This window comes from Diadema antillarum, unplaced genomic scaffold (genome assembly GCF_040938485.1).
Source record: "Diadema antillarum isolate AM-2024a unplaced genomic scaffold, OU_Dant_1.0 scf00000225, whole genome shotgun sequence".
Classification (NCBI taxonomy): domain Eukaryota; kingdom Metazoa; phylum Echinodermata; class Echinoidea; order Diadematoida; family Diadematidae; genus Diadema; species Diadema antillarum.
In genome coordinates, this window is record NW_027271114.1 from 685,508 (window position 1) to 707,659 (window position 22,152).

At 38.8% G+C, this 22,152-nt stretch overlaps 1 protein-coding gene across 1 annotated transcript; it reads left to right on the plus strand.

The window, feature by feature from the left end:
- Positions 1-913: 913 nt before the first annotated feature.
- LOC139724640 (breast carcinoma-amplified sequence 4-like) lies at positions 914-21,874 on the plus strand (the record flags this gene model as incomplete). Its single annotated transcript, XM_071635773.1, has 4 exons — positions 914-1,042; positions 2,397-2,468; positions 18,341-18,442; positions 21,749-21,874. Coding segments are annotated over exons 1-4 (408 nt in total), but the record flags the coding sequence as incomplete, so codon positions are not given.
- Positions 21,875-22,152: the final 278 nt, after the last annotated feature.

Here is a 22,152-nt window from a genome sequence, read left to right on the forward strand (position 1 = left end):
AAACCTGAACTTTACACAGGAACTTATGATGTGTATGTGAGTGTGTACTTACAATGACCCTGAACAATGGACCAGGACACCACCTGTTCAGAGCTCTGCTCCAAGGCACATTAATGCTTATTGATTATTCATAATGGATTGCCCTGGGCACTGTATAGTCTGAATTCCTAGCAAAGGGTGAAATGCAAGCACATTAAAAAAGTAAGCACATGTTTCCATGTGCTTGCATACACCACATTTCAGAATGATTAAAGACTAGCTGTGATAGTGGAATTGCTCATGAATAAAATATGGAGCATTCAGGTCCATTGTCTGGGTGTCAACTACACACTCCCATACACCAATTGCCTTTTGTGCAAAGTTAAAGTTTTGTACAGAGGGTTGAAAATAGAGCAAAATCTGAAATCTAACTGAAAAATTAATGTTTAATTTTATGAAACTGAATTATGCTGTCATTTTAAAATTTCCTCCAACAAAATTGTATACACTATTCAGCTATTGCTCATATCAATGTCAGTGTTTTCTGATGTATAGTTTTGAATTATTTAGGATCAAAAGTGGGACATTATTTTGTAACACCTATGTTGCACAGCCGGAAGAAAGATGAATAAACTTGAAACTCTGAAAACTCTACCCTTGCACGAGCAAGGCTCTGCCCATATATATATTATGCATGACGTGTATTCTTCAAATTGGCACTAGCCCTTCACCGTCTCTAGAAATGTGGCCTACTTTCTAACTGATCTTTTGCGCTCAACTTTTGTGTTTTGTACGCGAGAAACAAGGGTGGGCGGGGTCAAAGTGCGTAGGCTGGTTAACGCACGTACGTATAACACTTGACCATTGACGTAGCACTAGATAGACACAGAACTAAGCACAAATAGGGAGGTGGGAAGACTATTACACGTATTCACAATTAAACACTACAGTCGAAATGGCGGAAAATCCAACAGTTTCAGACAACCAGTTGTCTGCAGATGAATGTGTTGATCGAGCTGCATCTTCGTTTGCAGCATATCTTCGAGTTGAACCAGAGAAAGAGGTAATTATAAGTGAATATAACCAGGTCAAGCTGCAACGGTCGTCTCTATATTGATGCAGTCCCATATACTGCATTTTATGATGACTGACTGCGTGGTTCTGACGAATGCGATGCGGCGTTGCGTTACGTTGCGAGCTCGACCAGACGCCGTAGCGTCCCCGTGCGCCAGCATGGTCGCGACACTTGTGTACAGCGACAGGCCAGCTCTACCCTGTCTGGGTCCTGTGTGTGTGTGTGTGTGTGTGTGGGGGGGGGGGGGATGGGGTGCGAACTTCTCTTTGCGGGTGATTTTAGATTTTTAGTCAAACATAAATTGCTTCCTTAGGCTTTGTCTTGCATGAAATGGATTCTTCTTCAAGAAATTTCTTTATGAAGTAGCCTACCCGGTACTGTAGAAACTAATATACCACAAAGTCAACGAGTGTGAGAATGATGATTAAAAAAAAAAAAAGAAATTGAGACTCGTGATCATGTGATTCTATTGTGAGACAGTGACAGTATTTATGCTCTGTTGTACACATAACAAAGTGTACTGTGAGTGTAGGTAGGGATATTAATCCCTTTCACCATTATTAGTTGCCCGCTGGTAGCTGGTCGCCTTCAAACTTCATGTGATACATAGGCTGATTGAATCTTCTAATTTCAGTCATTTGTTTGAATGCTCTGCCCTGTTAGTTGCCTTCTCGGAAGTCTGATATTCTTTGGTTGGAACAATTTTCAGAGACTCCAACCCCAAGCACCTTCTGATCTGGAGATTCTCCCGCCCGAAACCCCTAGCAAACGGGAGACTCCAAGTTGATGTGTGCGAAGCGCGAAGTTCCTAGGATTCTATATGTTCTCTGGTGCTATCTTAGGCTTATTTTTTCAACATACGATAGAAATGAGTAAGAAATCCTTTCCACCGGGAGACACAGAGCCAGGGCGGGAGAAATCAAATCTCAAACGGGAGAACGGGAGATTGTGCAAAAATGGGCTTTCGGCGGGAGATCTACCGTCAAAAATGGGAGAGTTGGAGTCTCTGAATTTTATGTGGCCACATTTTAATGTTTTATGAGCAAGCTACCACCACAAGTTACCAGTACAGACAGGACCAACAGCAGTAGTTTAAGGAACAAGTCCCCTCCAAAATACCAGGGACTGCAAGACAAAAGGTGCCTTTCCAAAGATCATTACCATTAGGCCTTTATGCAAATGTCTGAGCATTTGTTGAAAGTAGATTTTGTTGGTCTAGATTTTGTGCATTTCATCATCTTAAATCTCTCTAATCCTTCTCTTTGTCCACATGGCTGAATCTATAAGAAAAGTTGAAAAGTTGTCTAATTTATTTGTCTGTATCTCATTTGTGGATGGACAGAGTAAACGTCTGGAAGAAGATATTGAGGAAATGCTGACGAAACTTGAGGAGTTCCGGGCAGTTGTAGATATGGTGAGTATAGCAAGCTTAGGCGCACCTGGTAAAGTAGGGACTGCGAGCGACGGAGAGCGACACTGAGCGACGGGGACATATTGCGAGAACAATGAAGTGCGTCGCAGTATGTTTTTACTCCGTCGCTAAGCGTCGGTCAAAGCAGTACGCGCCATCATTTTGATGATACCGCGACGCTTGCCGACGCTTGCTGACACTTGCCGACACCCTCGGAAAAAGCTGTTGATTATTTCTATGTTGCGTGACCTCCGCTCACGCAAGTGTTCGTTTTAATAGTGCCGACGTTTCGGGACATGGCGCTTGAGATGTAGCGAGATTTCTGAATGGTCACAGCCAGTGCTCAAATTGAATAGCGAGCGACGTGTCCAGACGCACCTCTCCAGATTACAAATGATGCTCGTGATAGCCTGACGATGAGCGACGTGTTCCGACGCTTTCCTTTGTCTCAACATTGGTTATGAGTTGATTTGCGTTTCGTTTGGCTATAAGATGTTGAAAAGAAAACGTAATTATGGGGTGTGATCTCACTGAACGGGGAACACTTTGAAAGTAGCGATCGAAGAGGGTTTATGAAAACACATGTAGGTCTACACTCATACGCGAATGTATGCCTTAATTAGGCAGCTCCATACATGTAAAATTTTGCATGCATGAGGTGAGATCTTTTTTTATCTGTCAAGTGACTCAAGAACTAAATACAGTGTATTACGAAGTCGTCCTATTTCTCCCGTAGGAAAAAGTCAGAATGTTTGCCTTTACTTTTGGAAATGAACAGCGGCAACAATCGGCTCCGCAAGATGCTGAAATTAATGTCAGGTGTTTCATTTTAATTTTGGAAATGAATAATGGTAATTTCGTATGATACTAAAATAAATGTCGGATGTTTGTTTATACTTTAGGAAATGAATAACGGTAAGATTCAGCTCCATACGGTGCTAAAATTGATGTCAGATATTTGATTTTGCGATCGGAAATGCATAAGGATAAAATTTGGCTCCGGAAGATGCTGAAATAAATGTCGAATGTTTGCTTTGACTTTCGGGAATGATTAACAATAATATTCAACTCCGTACGATGATAATAAATAAGCGCCGCATGTTTGCTTTTACTTTCGAAAGTAAATAGCAACATTTGGCTCCAGAAGATGCTAAAATAACTATCACATGATTGCTTGTACGTTCGGAAGCGAATAGCAGTAATATTCTGCTCCATACGATGCTAAAATAATTGTCGGATGTCTGCTTTTTAAATTTCGAAATGAATAACAGTAACATTGATTCATTAAAATTGATGTTTGATGTTTGCTTTGACGTTCGGAAATGAACAACAATTATATTCAACTCCGTATACGATGATGAAATAACTGTCTGATGTTTGCTTTTATGTTTGAAAGTAAATAGCAATAACATTCAGCTCCGGAAGATGCTATAAATGCTGGATGTTTAATTTAACGTTCGAAAGTAAATTAGCGATAACATTCAGCTCTGGAAGATGCTAAAGTAAATGTTGAGTGATCCCTTTGACGTTTGGAAATGAATACCAATAATATTCAACGCCGTGTGATGGTGAAATAAATGCCGGATGTTTGCTTTAATGTTCGAAAACAAATATCAATAACATTCAGCTCCGGAAGATGCTAAAATAAATGTCGAATGATCCCTTTGACGTTCGGAAATGAATAACAATAATATTCAATTCCGTACTATGATCAAATGTATGTCGGATGTTTGCTTATACTTTCGAAAGTAAATAGCAATGACATTCGGCTCCGGAAGATGCTGAAATAAATGTCAGATAATTGCTTTTACGTTCGGAAGTGAATAGAAGTAACATTCTGCTCCATACGATGCTAAAATAAATGTTGGATATTTGCTTTTACATCTCGAAATGAATAACAGTAACATTCAGCTGCGTTTGATGGGAAAGTAAATGTCTGATATCTGCCTTGACGTTAAAAATGAACAACAGTAGGCCCTACTTTTCGGCTCCGTACGATGCTAAAATAATATTGTCAGATGATTCATTTCACTTTCGGAAGTGGACAGCAGCATATAACATTCGGCTCCGTATGATAATGAAATAAATGTCGGATGTTTGCTTTTAAATTTTGAAATGAATATCAGTAATATTCTGCTCCGTACGATGCTAAAATAATAAGAGATTGTTGCTTTTACATTTGGAAATGATTAACTGTATCAATCGGCTCAGTTAGATGCTAAAATAGATAGCGGATGTTTGCTTTCACGTTCGGAAATGAATAAGGATAACATTCAGTTCCCTAAGATGCTAAAATGAATGTCGGTAGTTTGCTTTTACATTTGAAAATGATTAACGGTAACATTCGGCTCCGTAAGGTGCTAAAATACTAGTAAATGTTGCATGATTGCTCTTATAATCGGAAATGAATAACGGTAACTTTCGGCTCTTTATTGTGCTAAAACGTTATGTCGGATGTTTTAAATGTCTGCAAATGCTCCCACTTTCTCATTTCAAACGTAAGTTTTGACCACCTAAATAGGCATCAACTTTTAAGTAACTAGTGTGTGGGATTATTCCGAAGGCGCCTTAGTCTGAACACTCTTAATCCGGCACGAAAATTTATTTATTTATTTATTATATATGTATGTATGTATCTATCTACAAATGTATCTATCTATTTGTTTATTTACTCATTTATCTTTTGAGTTTAACAACGATTTAATATCGACCCCCGTTTTGTTTTCGAGTCGACGATTCTTCAAAGAACGAAACTTTTTTTCCCCCTTGTTCGTCAATTTGGAATTTACGAGCCTTCGGAATGACTGTAACTACGTTTATTTTTTTATTTTTTTTCAGTCGATTAGGGGATGGGGGGGGGGGTAATTCAGAAAATAAATATAGAAGGGAGTGAAAATCTTGAGGCAAGGAATACAAGTAAGTGAAATTCTCAGTTTGATATCGTTAATTTTTTTTTTGCGTGATGTTTGTATTCTGGAAAGAGTCACGTACTTATTCCGTTGGTTCGTTCCTCCGAATCTTAGCCTTCGGAATAACGAACTTTAAGTAACGAACTGTAACTTTATGTTTTGTTTTGTTGTTTGTTTTTCAGTCGAGCAGTGGTGGGGGAAGGGTAATTCAGAAAAGAAATATATAGACGGCATCAGGGAAAATTTTGAGGCAAGAAATCAGTTTCTCAGTTTGACATTGTTAATTTCTTTGCGTGGTGGTTATTATTCCGAAAAGAGTCAGGTATATGAGATGATACTAGGTGTACTTATATTCCGATGGTTCGTTCTTCCGTATCCGAAAATCGCAAATTCAATGTTTGTTACTATAGTAATCTGAAAGTGTACTAGGGTTTGTTAATCCGAACATTTTGTGACATTCCGAAGGTTCGTTAATCTGAAAATGGGAAATACGGTTCGTTAATCTGAAAACGAATAATGTGGTCAAAAATTTGTTTTGTTTTCGGATTAACAGCATTTAGAAAACCAAACCTTCCTTCGTTTTTGAATTGACGAATCTTCAAATCAGCAACACAGTTTTGTTGTTGCTTTTATTTTTTTTTTCGAATAACGAGACTTCGGAAATTGCAAACTTTCAAAGTAACGAACAGTTACGATTTTTGTTAATCATTAAAGCGAGTAGTGGGGGATAATTCAGAAAAGAAATATAGACGGGAGGAATAATCTTTGATGATGATGTGGGTCATGTTTCTGAATGTTTATAGAAAAAGGGTGAGTGATCTGAGTGATGGTGATGATAAGTTATACTAATGCGAGTGTAAAAGACAGCTTGCAGAACATACTAGAGTACTTCTTTCCCTTCCGGCCCATGAATGATGCAAAAAAAAAAAAATACATACACCTCACAACAAAAAGAACCACGTGCTCGCAACCTTCGTAAAGTTAAATCTAGAAGTTCATTACCAGCAAAGGGGAAAAACACAACAGTAACTGAAGCAAAGAGATTGTGTAGGCACTCTCTGGCATTTACGAGAAACTTGACACCCCACCCTTCTCCCCTCCTTGTGGAAAATTTCCACAAAACCAGGTGCCAGACCCAAGGTGCCAGACGAAAGAATGCGCGCACTGGAATAAACCGCGTGTCAATAGCCTGGAAATATCGATCGAAGAACTAGCTCATGAGTTGTCATCGCAAAGATCATGATTCTAATTAGTCTTTCTTTTGACCGTTAGTAGAAATATCGAACAGTTTATTATTGTGTACTTAATTGAGTATTCTAAATTTTTACTGAACTACAAATTGTACAGGAAGGGATTGGTTACTCACACATACGAAAGGCCTCGTATGCCCACACAAATTCACTACGAGTATGTGATGCAGCCACTACCCGGTTAGACAGCAAAATCCTGACAATTTCACGCTCAAAAGTACGTATTACTTTGGAAACTTTGAAGGAACTTCACCTACGAACTGTGAAGTTATTTGGCTATCAACATTCGTTCGTTTTTGTTTTTTGTTTTGTTTTTGTTTTTGTTTTTTCCTCGTTTAAAAGACATGATTTCTTCGTATGGAACGTAAACTGTTTAGCGAACATCGTTATGGCAGACTTTGTGATATCAGTCAGGGGGAAAGAAACTGGAATAGTTAAGATGTATAGAATCCAATAAATAACATGAAAAAGCCTGTAAATAACACATGACTATGTTTTATAGTAAACAATAACTGAATATACCCAAAACATTTTGCATTGAAAGAAAGATATTATTCAGAGGGGTGAAGGTTCAGATGCGAGTTTCTTCACTTTGTCTCCCTCTACAAATTAAATTTGTTAAGATCGCAACTGCTGATCTGTAAATCAACAAACACGTACAGTGTACATCGCGTACAGTAGCTCAGTATATTATAGGGCTTTTTACACTTGTAAATTTTTGCTTAGCCCCGGACTATCGGTGGGGCTAAGGGGGGGCCTTAGCCCCACCGTTGGTACGGGACTATCCTTAGCCCACTTTCTGTTTACACTCGTTTTTGCCAAAGTGGGCTAGCCCCACCGATAGTACGGTACTATCTGGCCCTGCAAAATAGCAGGGGTTAGCACCGCAATTGCGGTGCCAAGCAAGTGAGTGTAAACAGAACGAAAAAATAATCCTGGGCTAAGCGACGGAGACGAAGTCCGACCCTCACTGACCAATCAGAAACGAGGCAATCAAGTGCTGCCGGTGCGTGCGTGTACGTGTACAGTACACAGCGTAATAATGAATATTCATGTGGTTTGGAAAGTCCGGGGCTAAGAAATACGAGTGTAAAAAGGTCAGTTTTCTCCTTAGCCCCGGACAAGAGATAGTACGGGACTAATTGGCCAGTGTAAAAAGCTGAAAAAATTGGTACGGGACTAACGATAGTCCTGGGTCAGAGAAAGTCCGGGGTTAAGAAACACAAGTGTAAAAAGCCCTTATACGTAGTACTCGAGAATCTTTATAATCGTGCTGCTGGTACACAAGCTGGACGATACTATTACTAAGGCATACTAATACATTGTATGTCGTAATGTTTGCTTAGTCAATTTTTTGCGGACTAGCCAAAATTGAATCAGGGTAGTGATATGACAACAGTAAGTGAATAAAGACAATCTGAACTTACTCGTTGCCCTATTGTGATGTGGAGCGAGTTTTACCTTGCATTTTAAAAGGCGAGTTTTCTTTCTGTTAGAAATCATGTAACTGATCTCTGCAATATTAATGTACGAGTAGGCCCGATAGCTTCTTACTTAGTCTAAACACGATTTCAGTCGATTTTGCTATTAACAGTTCAAGTTTTTGCGTTTGTAAACGGCATTCACTGGTGCTTGCTTGTTTGCTTGCTTGGTACATTTCTGTCATGCGGCTGGCAGTTCGTGACTTATAATTTCCACCTCTCTTTTACGGTCAGCAACGATTTGATAAACAAATTCATAGGGTTCATCAACAAGATGGTGCACATAACGTGATACAATGCGTATTCAGCACATTGGCGTGGTGGCGTAGAAAATTAATGAACAAGCACTAATCTGTCTTTTTTTTTCACGCATCGTACTGTGTCTTGCAAGGAAGGTGTCTCAGTGACCGCCTACACCACAGACTTTCAAGTACATTGTACAGAGTAACTTTGATCAGAGACAATTACGGCTTGCCGATTTCAAAACAGAATGTCCACGCCACGCCTCGTGCGAACAAAAGACGGATTAGGAGGCAACTCATTCACTAACTACCCAGCCCTTGTCGCTGCATAGAATTGCACTGCGTCTGGTCAGGCTTACTAGCAATTCCCTCAGAAGAAGGTGACGGGCACTCTCCACAGAACTCTATAAGAAGTTCTGTGGCACTCTCCCGTTTCGGGACAATTTTGTGACTGAAAAAAAAAAAATCATTTTTGGGAATGAACTGGATGATGACACATTTGCTCCTGCGATAATTGTTCTTGCATGTATTTTGTGCATGTGAAAAAGCGTTCGAACTTTGTTTCCAGTGTAACGTGGAAACTCGATTAGGCATAGGAGATCCTGATGTAACAAAATAATACCCGATATAACAAACTAATTTCTCCTGTCCAACGAATTCATTTTCTGTTTTGTATTGTTTATTGTGTACTGATAAAGATTACAAAGAACAAAATATGTCTGTCTCAAGATCTCGTCATAGCGAGTTGCCACGTGTTGACTTTGTATAATTTTCGCGTGGTGTTCGGTGCTGCAAACTTCGGCGAGGGCCTTTACTTATTGTTTTATTTCCGCTGTCTCTCATACCTCGTTTGGTACGATTTCTTTCGTTTAATGTCACTTTATTCGTTCCCTTTGTTTCGAAGTACCGGTATGTAAAAATTCTTTCAGGTGTCTCTCTGGTTACAGCTCGTTATTCCGAAGGTTCGTTATTCCGAAGGCTCTTTATTCCTAAGATTCGTTATTCCGAAGGTTCATTGTTCCGAAATTCAGATTCGGATTAACCAATCTTCGGAGTAACGAACCTTCGGAATAACGCCACAAACTTTCGGATTAACGAACCTTTTTCATTTTCGGATTAACGAACCTCTAGGTATAGGGAATTTGCGTGTTTGCGTCTGATTAACGACCCTTCGGAATAACGAACCTTCGGAATAGCGAACCTTCGGAATAACGAACAGCACCCGCCTCGGTTACTGCACATGCATTTTCGTAACGGCGATTTCTCCAATTTGCTGTAGTACTGCATATTTCGAAGGAACTTCGATCCCAGCCTCTTCGGTGTGCTGCGTGATATTTTGTAGTGTTTGTGTTGTTGTCTGAGAGGTTGTTGGTACTTTGTGATTAGTTTGCTTAGGTGTTATCTCGAGTGATGATGGTGGTCGTGTTCCTTAATTTTGATACGAAAAGGGCCAAATGATCTGAGTGATGGTAATGATATTACTGATGCTGGTGTAAAAGACAGCTTGTTGAGCTACTTGTCCTCCGTCTGATTTCATTTCTCCCTCTTTCACTCTTCTTCTCTTCCCATGAATGATGGGAAAAATACATACACCTCACCTTCGTTAAGTTAAAACTAAATGTTCATTACCAGCAAACGAAAAAAATAAGGGGAAAAACACGAACGGATTGTATGCGGTCGACCCCCCCCCCCCTTATATCCTTAACTTTTCCACAGCTGCGTGCAGTCACCAGCTGTCCGAAATACTTCCACAATCCCCTTTTCCGTTTCTCTGTCCAGCGTGTAGGCACTCTCTTTATCTCTTTCTTTCCCTTCTTCCCTTAAATGTGTTTTTTGCTAAGGGTATTCCTTTCAATCGTATCCCCCTCAGTTTAGTCATGTCATGTTGTTGTGCCTCTGTTCTTTGTTTCATTTTGTCTTATTTTCTGTATTATGTACATGTACTTGTAATTATAATAAGTATTTTTGAAGATATTTTAGAGTGGTCCACAATCTACAAGCAATGCTTTTTAGTGGACCCCTCAGTTCTCATTTTTTTTTAAATCCTTCAAACATAACTTTGTAATTCCAGTATGTGTGCATATCTTTGCAAGTTTGTTGATTACCATTGATTGTTATACTTTGTAATGTATACTATGCTTATGATTGAATTTGAGATTTACTTTGTGTTATGTTTTGTGGAATGAAAGAAAAAAATGAAAATGAGAATGAAATAAATCAAATCAAATCAATTCAAAATTCAGAAGGTTCGCTATTCTGAAGGTTCGTTATTCCGAAGGTTCGTTGATCCGAAATACGCAAATTCCCTATATCTAGAGGTTCGTTAATCCGAACGTGGCGTTATTCCGGAGATTCGTTAATCCGAAAATGAAATTCGGGAATAACGAACCTTCGGAATAACGAGCTATAACCTACTTAGTAGCACGTAAGGGACTATCACAATTTGCTGAAGGTCTCAAAGAACGCATTTTAAGAGAAGAAAACGAATCACGTTTTACTTCCAAATCCGTAGTGTTTAGAGTAACTTTACGCTTCATTAAGACATTGTAAGATAATGATTAATCTTCTCTTCTTTGTTTGCCAGTACAGTGTAGCGCTTTCTATTCATTAAAAAACAGCAGTCGCCATTGAGAGAGGGACTCCTCGGGACGCATGATGACGCACATTCAAGCAGAAAGCAAAATAAAATGTGATGAATTGTATGCTGTGGCGACGGACATCCAGAATGCGTCCGGCATGCAGGCATTCTCTACTTTATTCCCGGTCCACGCATTCTGCCTGCACTGAGAATGCCCTATTGTTACTTCCCTCAGCCTTGTGAATAGAGGCATTCCGTCGTATTCCGAGATAGTCCATGGGCCAAGACCCGAAAAATGGGTTGTTGGTACCATCTGAGGTGGCACAACCTTTTTGGTGTCAGTTTGTTTGTCGGGCATAGATATGCTTATCAAGCTATGATAGCATTTCCAAATGAGTAGCTTAGTCATAATAAATGAATTTTTAACCAATTTGGTCTCGTATTTATATCCCTACACTTCTGAATCGAAACTAAACCGCTATACAAAGAAGAGCACTGGCTACTGTATGTCCACAGGTGTTCTGTTGTAAACGCGGTGCGCTTAGTCTTTATTCAAGGCAGCGAAGGGAATATCCAGAGGGTTATGATGTCCACAGCTGTCACGCGGTGCGCTTAGTTCTTTATCTAGACCAATGTACCGTTATCATATCTAAAGTTCCTCATAAAAGGGATTATCCATACTGTTTTTATACTATCCTATCAACAAATACATCAGTTTTAAACAAAAATCACTCTGTTCATTTACAATATCATTCATTATAATGTATCGTAGTGTACCGTTACATTGTTTTTGCATTATCTTATATTGTTGGAGGGAAATAAAGCGACATTGGCGTGGTATCAGCGTTTTCACCGTAGCGTTTTCACCGGAAAATGATAAATGATTGAAAAATACGGTAAAATTCACTAGGAATTGCTTTTGTTGTTGTTGTTGTTGTTTTTAGATAAAAGGATATACACTGTATCATACGCTTTGGATATTCCCTTCACCGTCTAGAATAAAGACTAAGCGCTGTGGACATCATAACCTTTGGATATTCCCTTCGCTGCCTTGAATAAAGACTAAGCGCACCGCGTTTACAACAGAACACCTGTGAACATACCATAGAGCTGCATTTTACAGCTCTATGGAACATACAGAAGACAGTGCTCTTCTTTGTATGGCGGTTAGTTTCGATTCAGAAGTAAAGGGATATAAATACGAGACCAAATTGGTTAAAAATTCATTTACTATGACTAAGCTACTCATTTGGAAATGCTATCATAGCTTGATAAGCATATCTATGCCCGACAAACAAAATGACACCAAAAAGGTTTTGCCACCTCAGATGGTACCAATATCTGGCCTGGCCCATGGACTAAGAATGGGGATTATAAAATCCTCTATTCAAGGCGTCCGGAATGCGTCCGAGAATGCAGACGCGTTACTGAAACCATTCATTCACGAAGAATGATAGCGGCCTCGTGCACCTCTATAATAATATTGTCTTTGACCTTCAAAAGAACATCACACGCCGCCCTGTTGCGTTGTGAGAAAGAAAAGTCGCGCCATATTATACACGTTGTGTTTCAGTGTGAAAAAAAAAAAAAATGAGTAAAAGTGTGTCTGGAAACTGATTTCTAACACAGAGATTTTGTTTTTGTTCGATTTTCTGTACTGGTATGTTGGTTAGTTTGTTTTTTTTTACGATATAATACTCGTCGCCTAAAGTTGCGTTTCGTACCGCAGTTCGATATACATTCGTATTTTTTCTTGCCAGATTGAGACGCCAACCCTGTTGCTAGGAGGTACCTACCAGGTATACCGTCAGGTCTCGAAACTAGCGGTGGCCCGGGGCCATCAAAAAACGCACGTCGGGCACCAAAATTTCATATATGAAGATTTTGGTGGACCGATCGGGCCAACAAGAAAAGTCGGATGTTTGCCTTTATACACTGTAAAAACATCGGTGTTAGATTTAACACCACGGGTGTTAAATCTAACACCGATCAAACTTCAATAAAGGACCACACCCACAGGTGTTGAAAATGCACTGTGATGGTGTTGAAAAGTATTCACCTGACACTTCGTGGTGTTAATTTGACACTGTACCTGATGTTATTTTGACACTGTACTGGTGTTAATTCAAAAATGACACCACATGGTGTTGATTTGATATTTGTTGGTGTTAATATCAATGGTTTAACACCCGTCCAGCTTCAATAAGAGACCACACCAGCTGGTGTTACTTTGGTGTAAATTTATTTTCACATTTTTTCAAAAATCTAGTATTTTAATGTAAAATTCTTGATCGTCTTGTTTTAATTAAAAATCAACAAGAAGTGCAGTTACTAAGAAACTCTTCAAAAAACAGTTTAAAATTTGGAAATGACACCCGGTGTTAATTTAACACCATAAATGAGCACCGAAAATTTAACACCAGCTCGGTGTTCACTATTTAACACCGGACTTTTTGCAGTGTACTTTTGGAAATGAACAGCGCTAACAATCGACTCCATAAGATGCTAAAATAAATGTCGGATATTTGTTTTTATTTTCGAGAAATGAATAACGGTAATATTCGACTTTATGATACTAAAATTAATATCGGGTGTTTGCTTATACTTTTGGAAATGACTACAGTAAGATTTAGCTTCCTAAGGTGCTAAAATTTATGTCAGATATCTGATTTTGCGTTCGGAAATTAATAAAGATAACATTCGGCTCTGGTAGATGCTGAAATAAATGTCGCATGTTTGCTTTTACGTTCGAAAGTAAATAGCAATAACAGTCAGCTCCGGAAGATGCTAAAATAAATGTCGAATGATCCCTTTGACGTTCGGAAATGAATAACAATAAAATTCAACTCCGTACGACGATGAAATAAATGTCTGATGTTTGCTTTTATGTTCGAATCTGTAGCAATAACATTTACCGCCGAAAGATGCTAAAATAGATGTCGGATATTTGTTTTTAATTTTGGGATATGAATAACGGTAATATTTGACTTTGTATGATACTAAAATGAATGTCGGATGTTTTCTTATACTTTTGGAAATGAATAACGGTAAGATTCAGCTCCGTACGGTGCTAAAATTAATGTCGAGTATTTGATTTTGCGTTGGGAAATGAATAAGGATATCATTCGGCTGTGGAAGATGCTGAAATAAATATCGCACGTTTGCTTTGACGTTGGGAAATGAATAATAATGATATTCCACTCCGGACGATGGTAAAATAAATGCCGGATGTTTGCTTTTATGTTCGAAAGTAAATAGCAATAACATTCGGCCCCGGAAGATGCTAAAATAAATGTGGAATATTTCCTTTAACTTTCGGAAATTAAAATATTCAACTCCGTACGATGATAAAATAAATGTCACATGTTTGCTTTTACGTTCGAAAGTAAATAGCAATAACATGCAGCTCCGGAACATGCTAGAATACATGTCGAATAATTTTCCTATCTGTAATTTGCCCGTTTGCTTCATGGTTGTGAGGGTAGCTCGTTAGCCACGCTGGTCTGTAATTTCATAACAGCCCTGTCACTTTAAAAACGCTTTGTAATGCATTATAGGTCCTGCAGTATAAGATAAGTAACTTGTAATCATTCGTAGTGACGTAGAATGCGTTTGTATTGTAGCAACAGCACTGATTTTCATATTATTATTCATATCAGTTCAATTCTGTTTGATCCAAATCCGGTTAATTTCACATGATCGGCATTTGATGACAATAATAATGGAACTGTAAAAAAGTATAGGAGACAACATGCTCAGCAGACGATTCCTCCTTTTGATTCCCCTCTCCCTGTCTCATTCCCTCTCAGCTCACTTTGATCTTTCCTCTCCCCAGCCCACCCGACAAAGAAGAAGTTCGGTACAATACAAAAACAAAAACAAAACAAAACTAAAACTAAAACAAACAAACAAAGGAACATGTGCTGGCAGAATAAATGGGAATGATACCTATGCCCCAGCCAGGCCAAGCTTGTGGAAATTTCCATGAAAGCAGAGTGGATCAATCAATAAGTTAGTGTTGCCTGCCAGCAAAGGAATGCGCGTATGCATTCCTTCACACCCCACCCTTGTTGTAAACCACGTGTAGATATCAATTAGACAGTCTGGCCTGGGAGTGGGAGTGAGCCAGGGACATGTCTCTAGCACTAGTCTTGAGTAAAAGCCCCTTTTGAGTTCCTGTAAACGTCATATGATACTGTTTTGTCTTTCTTTTCGCCTAAAAAAAAGCATATAGCGAACAGACCTCACCTCCCTGGTATCATAAATGTTCACGTAGCCATGCAAAAGGATTGATTTATTCCTTCTAGGCGAAAACTGAATTAAATGTCCTTTGATAGAAAATTCGAAATCTAGCATGCCTGTATAAAGACTACCTTGGTACCTTCGCGATACCAGGCCAGCTAGAGATCCAGCCACATGTTCGATCGTTGAGAGCTAGCGAAGGAAGCAAAACGGTGAGCTAGTACTTAGCGGCTGTACGTATACTTAATGCACCTCATTGGTGAAAGCGTGGGGCTGATCGAATGCGTTCTAGAAGACAAAGGCTGTGAACCCTGGCAAATTAATCCTGTTGGTAGTGTTACCGTTAGGTTTTATCAGACAATAGAGAGATTAGACAAAGTCACCCTCATTGTTGATGCATTCTCAGTTTCATTCCGGAATGCACGGCTTATTTCTAGGCCCTGTTGTAAGCTGAGCATTCCCAGGCGACGGCCGGAATGGGTACTGAGTATAGAATGCGCGCATTCTCGAGTGCATGCCACTGAGATAAAAGGTACAAGGTGTATTCCGAACGCATTCTGGAATACCAACGAGTGGATGTCCGTCGTGCCTTAAAATGACAGTAACAAAAGTTGTTGGGACCAGGGCTCGCTGGCCCTGTGAGAGATTTGACTTGCAACTGCAAATAAGTAATACAGTTTTGCCTGAAACTTTGCGTTGAATTAGAAACAAACGCGAATTGGCATTGGATTAGTCAAGGTTGCGTTCGATATTTTCCCTACGAAATCGAGCGTCCGCTTAGCAATGAACTTGCTTGGGCGGGAACTTGCATGTGTTGATGCTTTGCCTTTACCTCTCACAACTACTGAAATTTCCCAAGCTTCAGTGCTTAGATTATGTGCACTATACCACACGCTATAAGTATACTTAGTAACACATACAGTAATACTTTATGCGTATCGGGGATTTTCGGAACGATATCGGGAGTTGTAGCGAACGAGTAGCGCGAAACGGTAAATTCGCGATTTTTGTAAGCATCGGGCAGCAATTCTACCTTCATACTTAATGCCGAATTTGGTTCGAAACTGCACTGCTGAGGAGCTGAATCATGTTAGAATTCATTTCTGTAACCTAGAAAATCAGTAAGTGTAATTTTCAGGTCAAAACAGTGCGTAGCCCCAAACACTGGCTTCTCCGCTTCATCTGCTAGTAATATGTAGCACTTTCTATTCCATTTGATTAGTGAAGGTTGCGTTCGATATTTGCCTACGGAATCACGCTTCCTTTTAGCAATGAACTTCCTTGCGTTTAAATGAAAATTTACGTACGGTGCGGGGACTTGCATTTGATGTTTTAGCTTTCAAAACAAGTCACAGCTGTGCTTCATAAAATTTCATCTCAAGCCCAGGGCGCAGATTGTGTGCCCAAGTATACTCGGACGCTGGACTACGTACACGCACGCGTATCGGGGATTCGTATGATTAGCGAGCGAGTAGCGCGAATTAAACGGTAAACTCGCGATTTTTTAAGCATCAAGCAATAGTATATTTATGGCATTTCCTCCTTAATACTAATTGCCGAATTTGGTTCGCAATTGCATTGCTGAGGAGTTGAATCATGTCACAATTCATTTCTGTAACCTAAAATACATTAATTATTTTGCACATGTATCAGTAAGTGTAATTTTCATGTCAAAACAGTGCTTGGCCCCAAATCCTGGATTGCCGATGGCTTCTCCGCTTAGCACTAGTAGTAGCACTTTAGTTTTCTATTCATTACGAAACAATAGTCGCCATTCAACGAGGGACGCCTCGAGACGCATCGGGACGCATCGGGAGGGTAGAGGGAAGGAGCTTATTTCGCGGACGCAGCGAGACGGCCACCAGGTAAGCTCCTTTTCGTACATGCAACGGTCCATTTGTGAGGGCTCGTCTTTCACAAGTATACTTGGGAGTTAGCCGACGCTTTGCGACGCTCGGCGGCGCCCGCCGACACGCAGTCTAAACTAGTGATTGTACGCCGTCGCTAACCGTCGCTGGGTGTCCTTTGACGTCGGAAATTGAAAGAAATTTACAGAAGCGTCGCACCGCGTCGCTCGCCGTCCCTAGTTTACCAGGTGCGCCTTACTCACTGCCACCAAACACACACTTCATACTTATGCCATCAACTGTCTATTAACATGTAAAATATATATGTGGCCTAGAAAAAAACCCAAGATTAGTTCAAAACACAATTTGGATTGCGGCTCTTTGATTTCAGTCTAGTAGATTATCCTGCCTGTTCAGTCATTTGTTAACTCTTTTAGGACGGACTGATTTTGCTACAACACGCATTTCCCATAGACACCTGCCCGATTATACTCGGACGTGTCTTCAACGGGTTAAATCATGTACTTCACAAGTTTTTGCTCTGTTTTGTAACTCTTAAATAGCTTATCCTTATATTCATTGAATCCCTATGTTCATTGACATTTATCCAGAACTATTTCAAGTCTAATTCATTACTTCATCTGTAATTAGTCTCTTATAGCAGCAAAATGTACAAAAGGGAAAAAATTATCTGCATGTAGCCATTTGTCTCTTTAATACAATATATCAATATACAATGTAGTATCTTACTTAGTCCTTTTCCACCCTATCTTATTTTCATTTTGATAATAAAAAACAGACCACAGATCTTGGACAAGAATTTGTTTTTCAGGTGTTTTTGTTTTATTTTGTTTTGTTTGTTTGTTTGTTTCTTTTTTTTTGGGGGGGGGGGTTGTTTTTTGGTAATTGTTGGATCTTTCACTTACAACCCCCCTTTAAAATTCATCCTGACAGATTGCTTTTATTTATGCTCTTCTCTGTCTGTTACTCTTACTTCTTGTTATAATAATAATGATAATAATAATGATTATAATAATAATAATTATCATTATTATTATCATCATCATAATCATCATCATTATTAAAATATTTCACATTGATCATCCCTTTTCATTGAGAGATTGGGAAATAAAGGAAAAACAGAGAAACTGTGCAACATTAGTTTGCAATTGTTGCACTCACATTCATGTAATGTTGATGCATTGCAAACTTATGTTTGCTTGAACTTGATTTATCATTTCTTTTGATATCCTTTAACCGTTCTCTATTCATTTAATCTAATTAAATAGAACTTACAAATTTCCCTCTGCCCCCTTTTTATTTCAGGTTCGAACAGACACATCTCTTGCCCTCAACAGAAGCCTCCCAGAAATATACTCCAAAGCCATGGAAATGGATTCCATCTTCAAGAAAATTGACCAACTAGAGGTAGTGAAACAAAGAATTATTCACAGTGTCGATGTGTCCCTTTCATTCTTACTACAACTCTGTTCGGTACTGGTGTACCTTCATCATAATTTTTTAAAGATTGATTGCTTGTAAAGCATAATAATTCTTGCAATGATTGAACATCGTCAATACAGTTTAAACATACTCCTACTGGGAAAAAAATGCTGTTTGGAAATCCAGTAAGGTCTTATTTCCAATTCATTTGTTGTTGTTTTGCTTTTTTTTTGTAATCAGTGTTTTCAGAGCTTGTGGTAGTTACAATGTATCAAATAATGACTTGATGTTTTGTGGGGCTTTTTTTTCAGTGTAATGGCTGAAGTGATACATTCGCTGCTGCTTGAATTGCACTACAAATTGGCGTGATTAAGTACAGGACTTTATTACTTCCCATCGTAATTGAGTCATTAATTCAGTCTATCATGCTAGAAAGTTTCATAGGGAAGTATAAAACCCAAATGAAACTCGAAAAGAGAAATATTCCCGAGAAATGTATTGCATTCATATTCTGTTTGAACTGCCATACAATGTATGTCCATCAGGATAGTTCACAATTAAAATTGCTCATTCTTTGTTTTCATTTTCATGCCCCCACCCACAGTTTCAAATACATCAATTTTCTGCAATTTCATTAACATTGTGCAAAACAATAGTATCATAAATACTTTCAACTATTTTCGTCATTTTCATCAATTATACAATACATATATAATATAATTACATGAGTTACATCTTAATTTGCAAACAAAACAATTGCCAAGAATAAACACAAAGCTTGACCTTTTGCCAACCGATAACAAGTAACATTACAATGAAGAAAAACAAGACGGTCCAACGTGATGCTCATGGAATAAGGGTTAGAGAGAGAGAAGGAGGGGGGGGGGGGGTTGATAAAAACCTCCTGATACTAGTGATGTGAAGATTATACAAGCAAGGAAACATTATAAACATACCAGAAGTTGACCACTGTTAACACTGAAAAATGCTTGTTTAATTTCAGTAAGATCAAATAATGAAGCTAAATGAAAAATTGTATGATGTGCAGGATATGTCTGTCTTGGTATACAATATGTGTTGAATATCTGTGTGATATGATTTTGCTTGTAGGGAAGAAATGTTACAATGCTGAATCTTCAGCAACCTTGTTATCACATTATCACATTTGGTGAAATACAGCACCAACATTGATATCTAGTGATATACAGCTCTGTATTGTCATTGTGTCTGATAATTTGTCACATCAGCACTATATGTTGTAGAGAAAAATGTGATAGGACTTGTTATTTATTCACACAGGTGAGGTGATTACATTGTATACGGGCCAATCCACATCAAATCATCCAATTTTCAGAAAAGTTGTCACCCGGCCCCTCCGATTTTCTTTAAAATCGCACCAAATGTTCCCCAAAGTGTCTGATGGAAAATCCCGAAATATTTTGCCCCAAGGTCAATTGGTTGCTGAGATACAGCCTCACATAGCAACCAATGCGCATTCCAATATATTAGTTTTAGAAAATTATGCCGAAATTAACAAATTTACAGAGCCCCTATTTTTAGAAGCACTTCAAGGTCAAGGGTATAACATTCATGATCAAATTGACACCAAATCTGAAAGAAGAGCACAAATAGTTTAGAGCCTTAATATGGTAGGCTGTCAGCTTTCATAATTCTTGAAATATTGCCCTGTGAAAAGTCATTCAAAACACATATTACATGCAGTGCAATGAGGAAAATAGAGCGACTTATTGTTTTTATCAAATTTTGGATTAAATTTCAAGGTCATTATTATGTAGTAAAAGTGTTTTGTGGTATACATTACTAAAATATGTATTACAGACTACCCCTACAGCAAATATCACAGGGCTACGGCTTTTCATCTTGAAAGCATCATATGGACATTTGAAATGTCCTCTAAACCCAATATGTGATATTACATGGAAATTTGGCCGTTTACGACCATTTTCAGTGGGGTAAATTTACCATTTAACATTTCGGTAGCAAAATTTCTTTGGTAACCCAAGATAATATAGGTAAATGTCTATCAATACACAAAAATTGATGCCATTCCTAGGTGGGACGAAGGGTGATCCGTGACCTTGAATTTGACACATTTTTCATTTTTGTCAACTTTGAGGGCGCTCTCCGTAAAAATGGTGAGCACGAATCCGCTGATTTTTTTCAAAATTACTGAGCAAGTCAAAGCCTTCAACAGCATAATATCGTAGAACCTGAGGTGATGAAATGTGGAAGATATTAGCCTCTAAATATGCATTGAAATTTTCAAAATTAACAATTAACACCATTTTCGGTGACCTTGTGCACGTTAACGAAAAGTCAATTTCGCGTCACAGTCACTTTTTCTTGCAAAGACTATAAAGTTCTCTCAATTTTCAGATATTGAACACTTTTGCATAATATCCATGCTACCACAATCGATCAAAAATGCATAATTTTCTTTTAACTAATACAGTACTCTCCGCATAATCGGGTAGGCTCGGGCAGAGCGTTGCTTACCCGATTAAGCGGAGTACCCGACTAACAGAAGAACACGTCTCATTCACATTTGACACACACAATGTATATGTACATGCATTGTACACTGCACCGAACACCTACACTGTATGCTTACACGCGTGCTTGCATGGCACATTATACATACTTTACACTTGCTCAGTCAGGAGCAATAATTTACACTCGTTTAATGGACAAATATTCATAAAACTTGTTTGGTTTGATTATACAATCCTCGCTAATGTGGAAAATTTGACATTCATGATTTCTTAAAGTGTTATATCTGTGATAAAATGTGGGTAGAAAGTAGATTAGAAGAAAATTATTTACCCATTTAAGCGGAGAGGTAACCCGATTATCAGGTAATTTTAATGTGCATTGGAACTGACTTTGACATTTCTACCCAATTAAACAGAGTACCCGTTTAAGCGATACCCGATTACGCGGAGAGAACTGTATTTTGGAATGCGCATTGGTTGCTATGTGAGGCTGTATCTTAGCAACCAATTGACCTTGGGGCAAAATATTTTGGAATTTTCCGTCAGACACTTTGGGGAACATTTGGTGCGATTTTAAAGGAAATCGGAGGGGTCGGGTGACAAGCACTGGATGATTTGACATGGATTGACCCATACCCAAAACTAGCATTTGTGGTTTGAAAGGAGTAGTCCTACTATGCTTTTATCTGTGTGAATGTGTGTGTATTAGTGTGTGTGCTTATGTGTATGTGAAAGTGGCCATATTAGTGCATAAATCTAAGGCTCATGTTTCACACAGGAGTTCGTTGCTGTGGTGAGGAAGAATGTTATGGCATATGAAAACCTTGTCAACACGGCGGAGAAAGATCTCGGGACGCTGCACTCCATCAAGTCTCTTCTGAACTCATTCCCCTTGTTTTCCTCAGTAAGTGGGCAATGCTCTCTGCATAACTACCACGGTCTAGATCATTGGTTTCTCTGTCAAGTGGTGTGTCTTTGCATTCAATGACCAATTGTTTTTTTAAAAGAGCTCCCTTGTCGCATTTGTGACCATGCATCACAAAACCAACAAAAAGTAACTAGACCTGAATTTTTAGTTAAGGACAGATTCCGAAAGAGCAGACTCTAAGCTTTAGATGTATTTCTCAATTCAAATGGAATGTCCTGACCTATCTGAATAATGGAAAGAAAGCACACACTCTG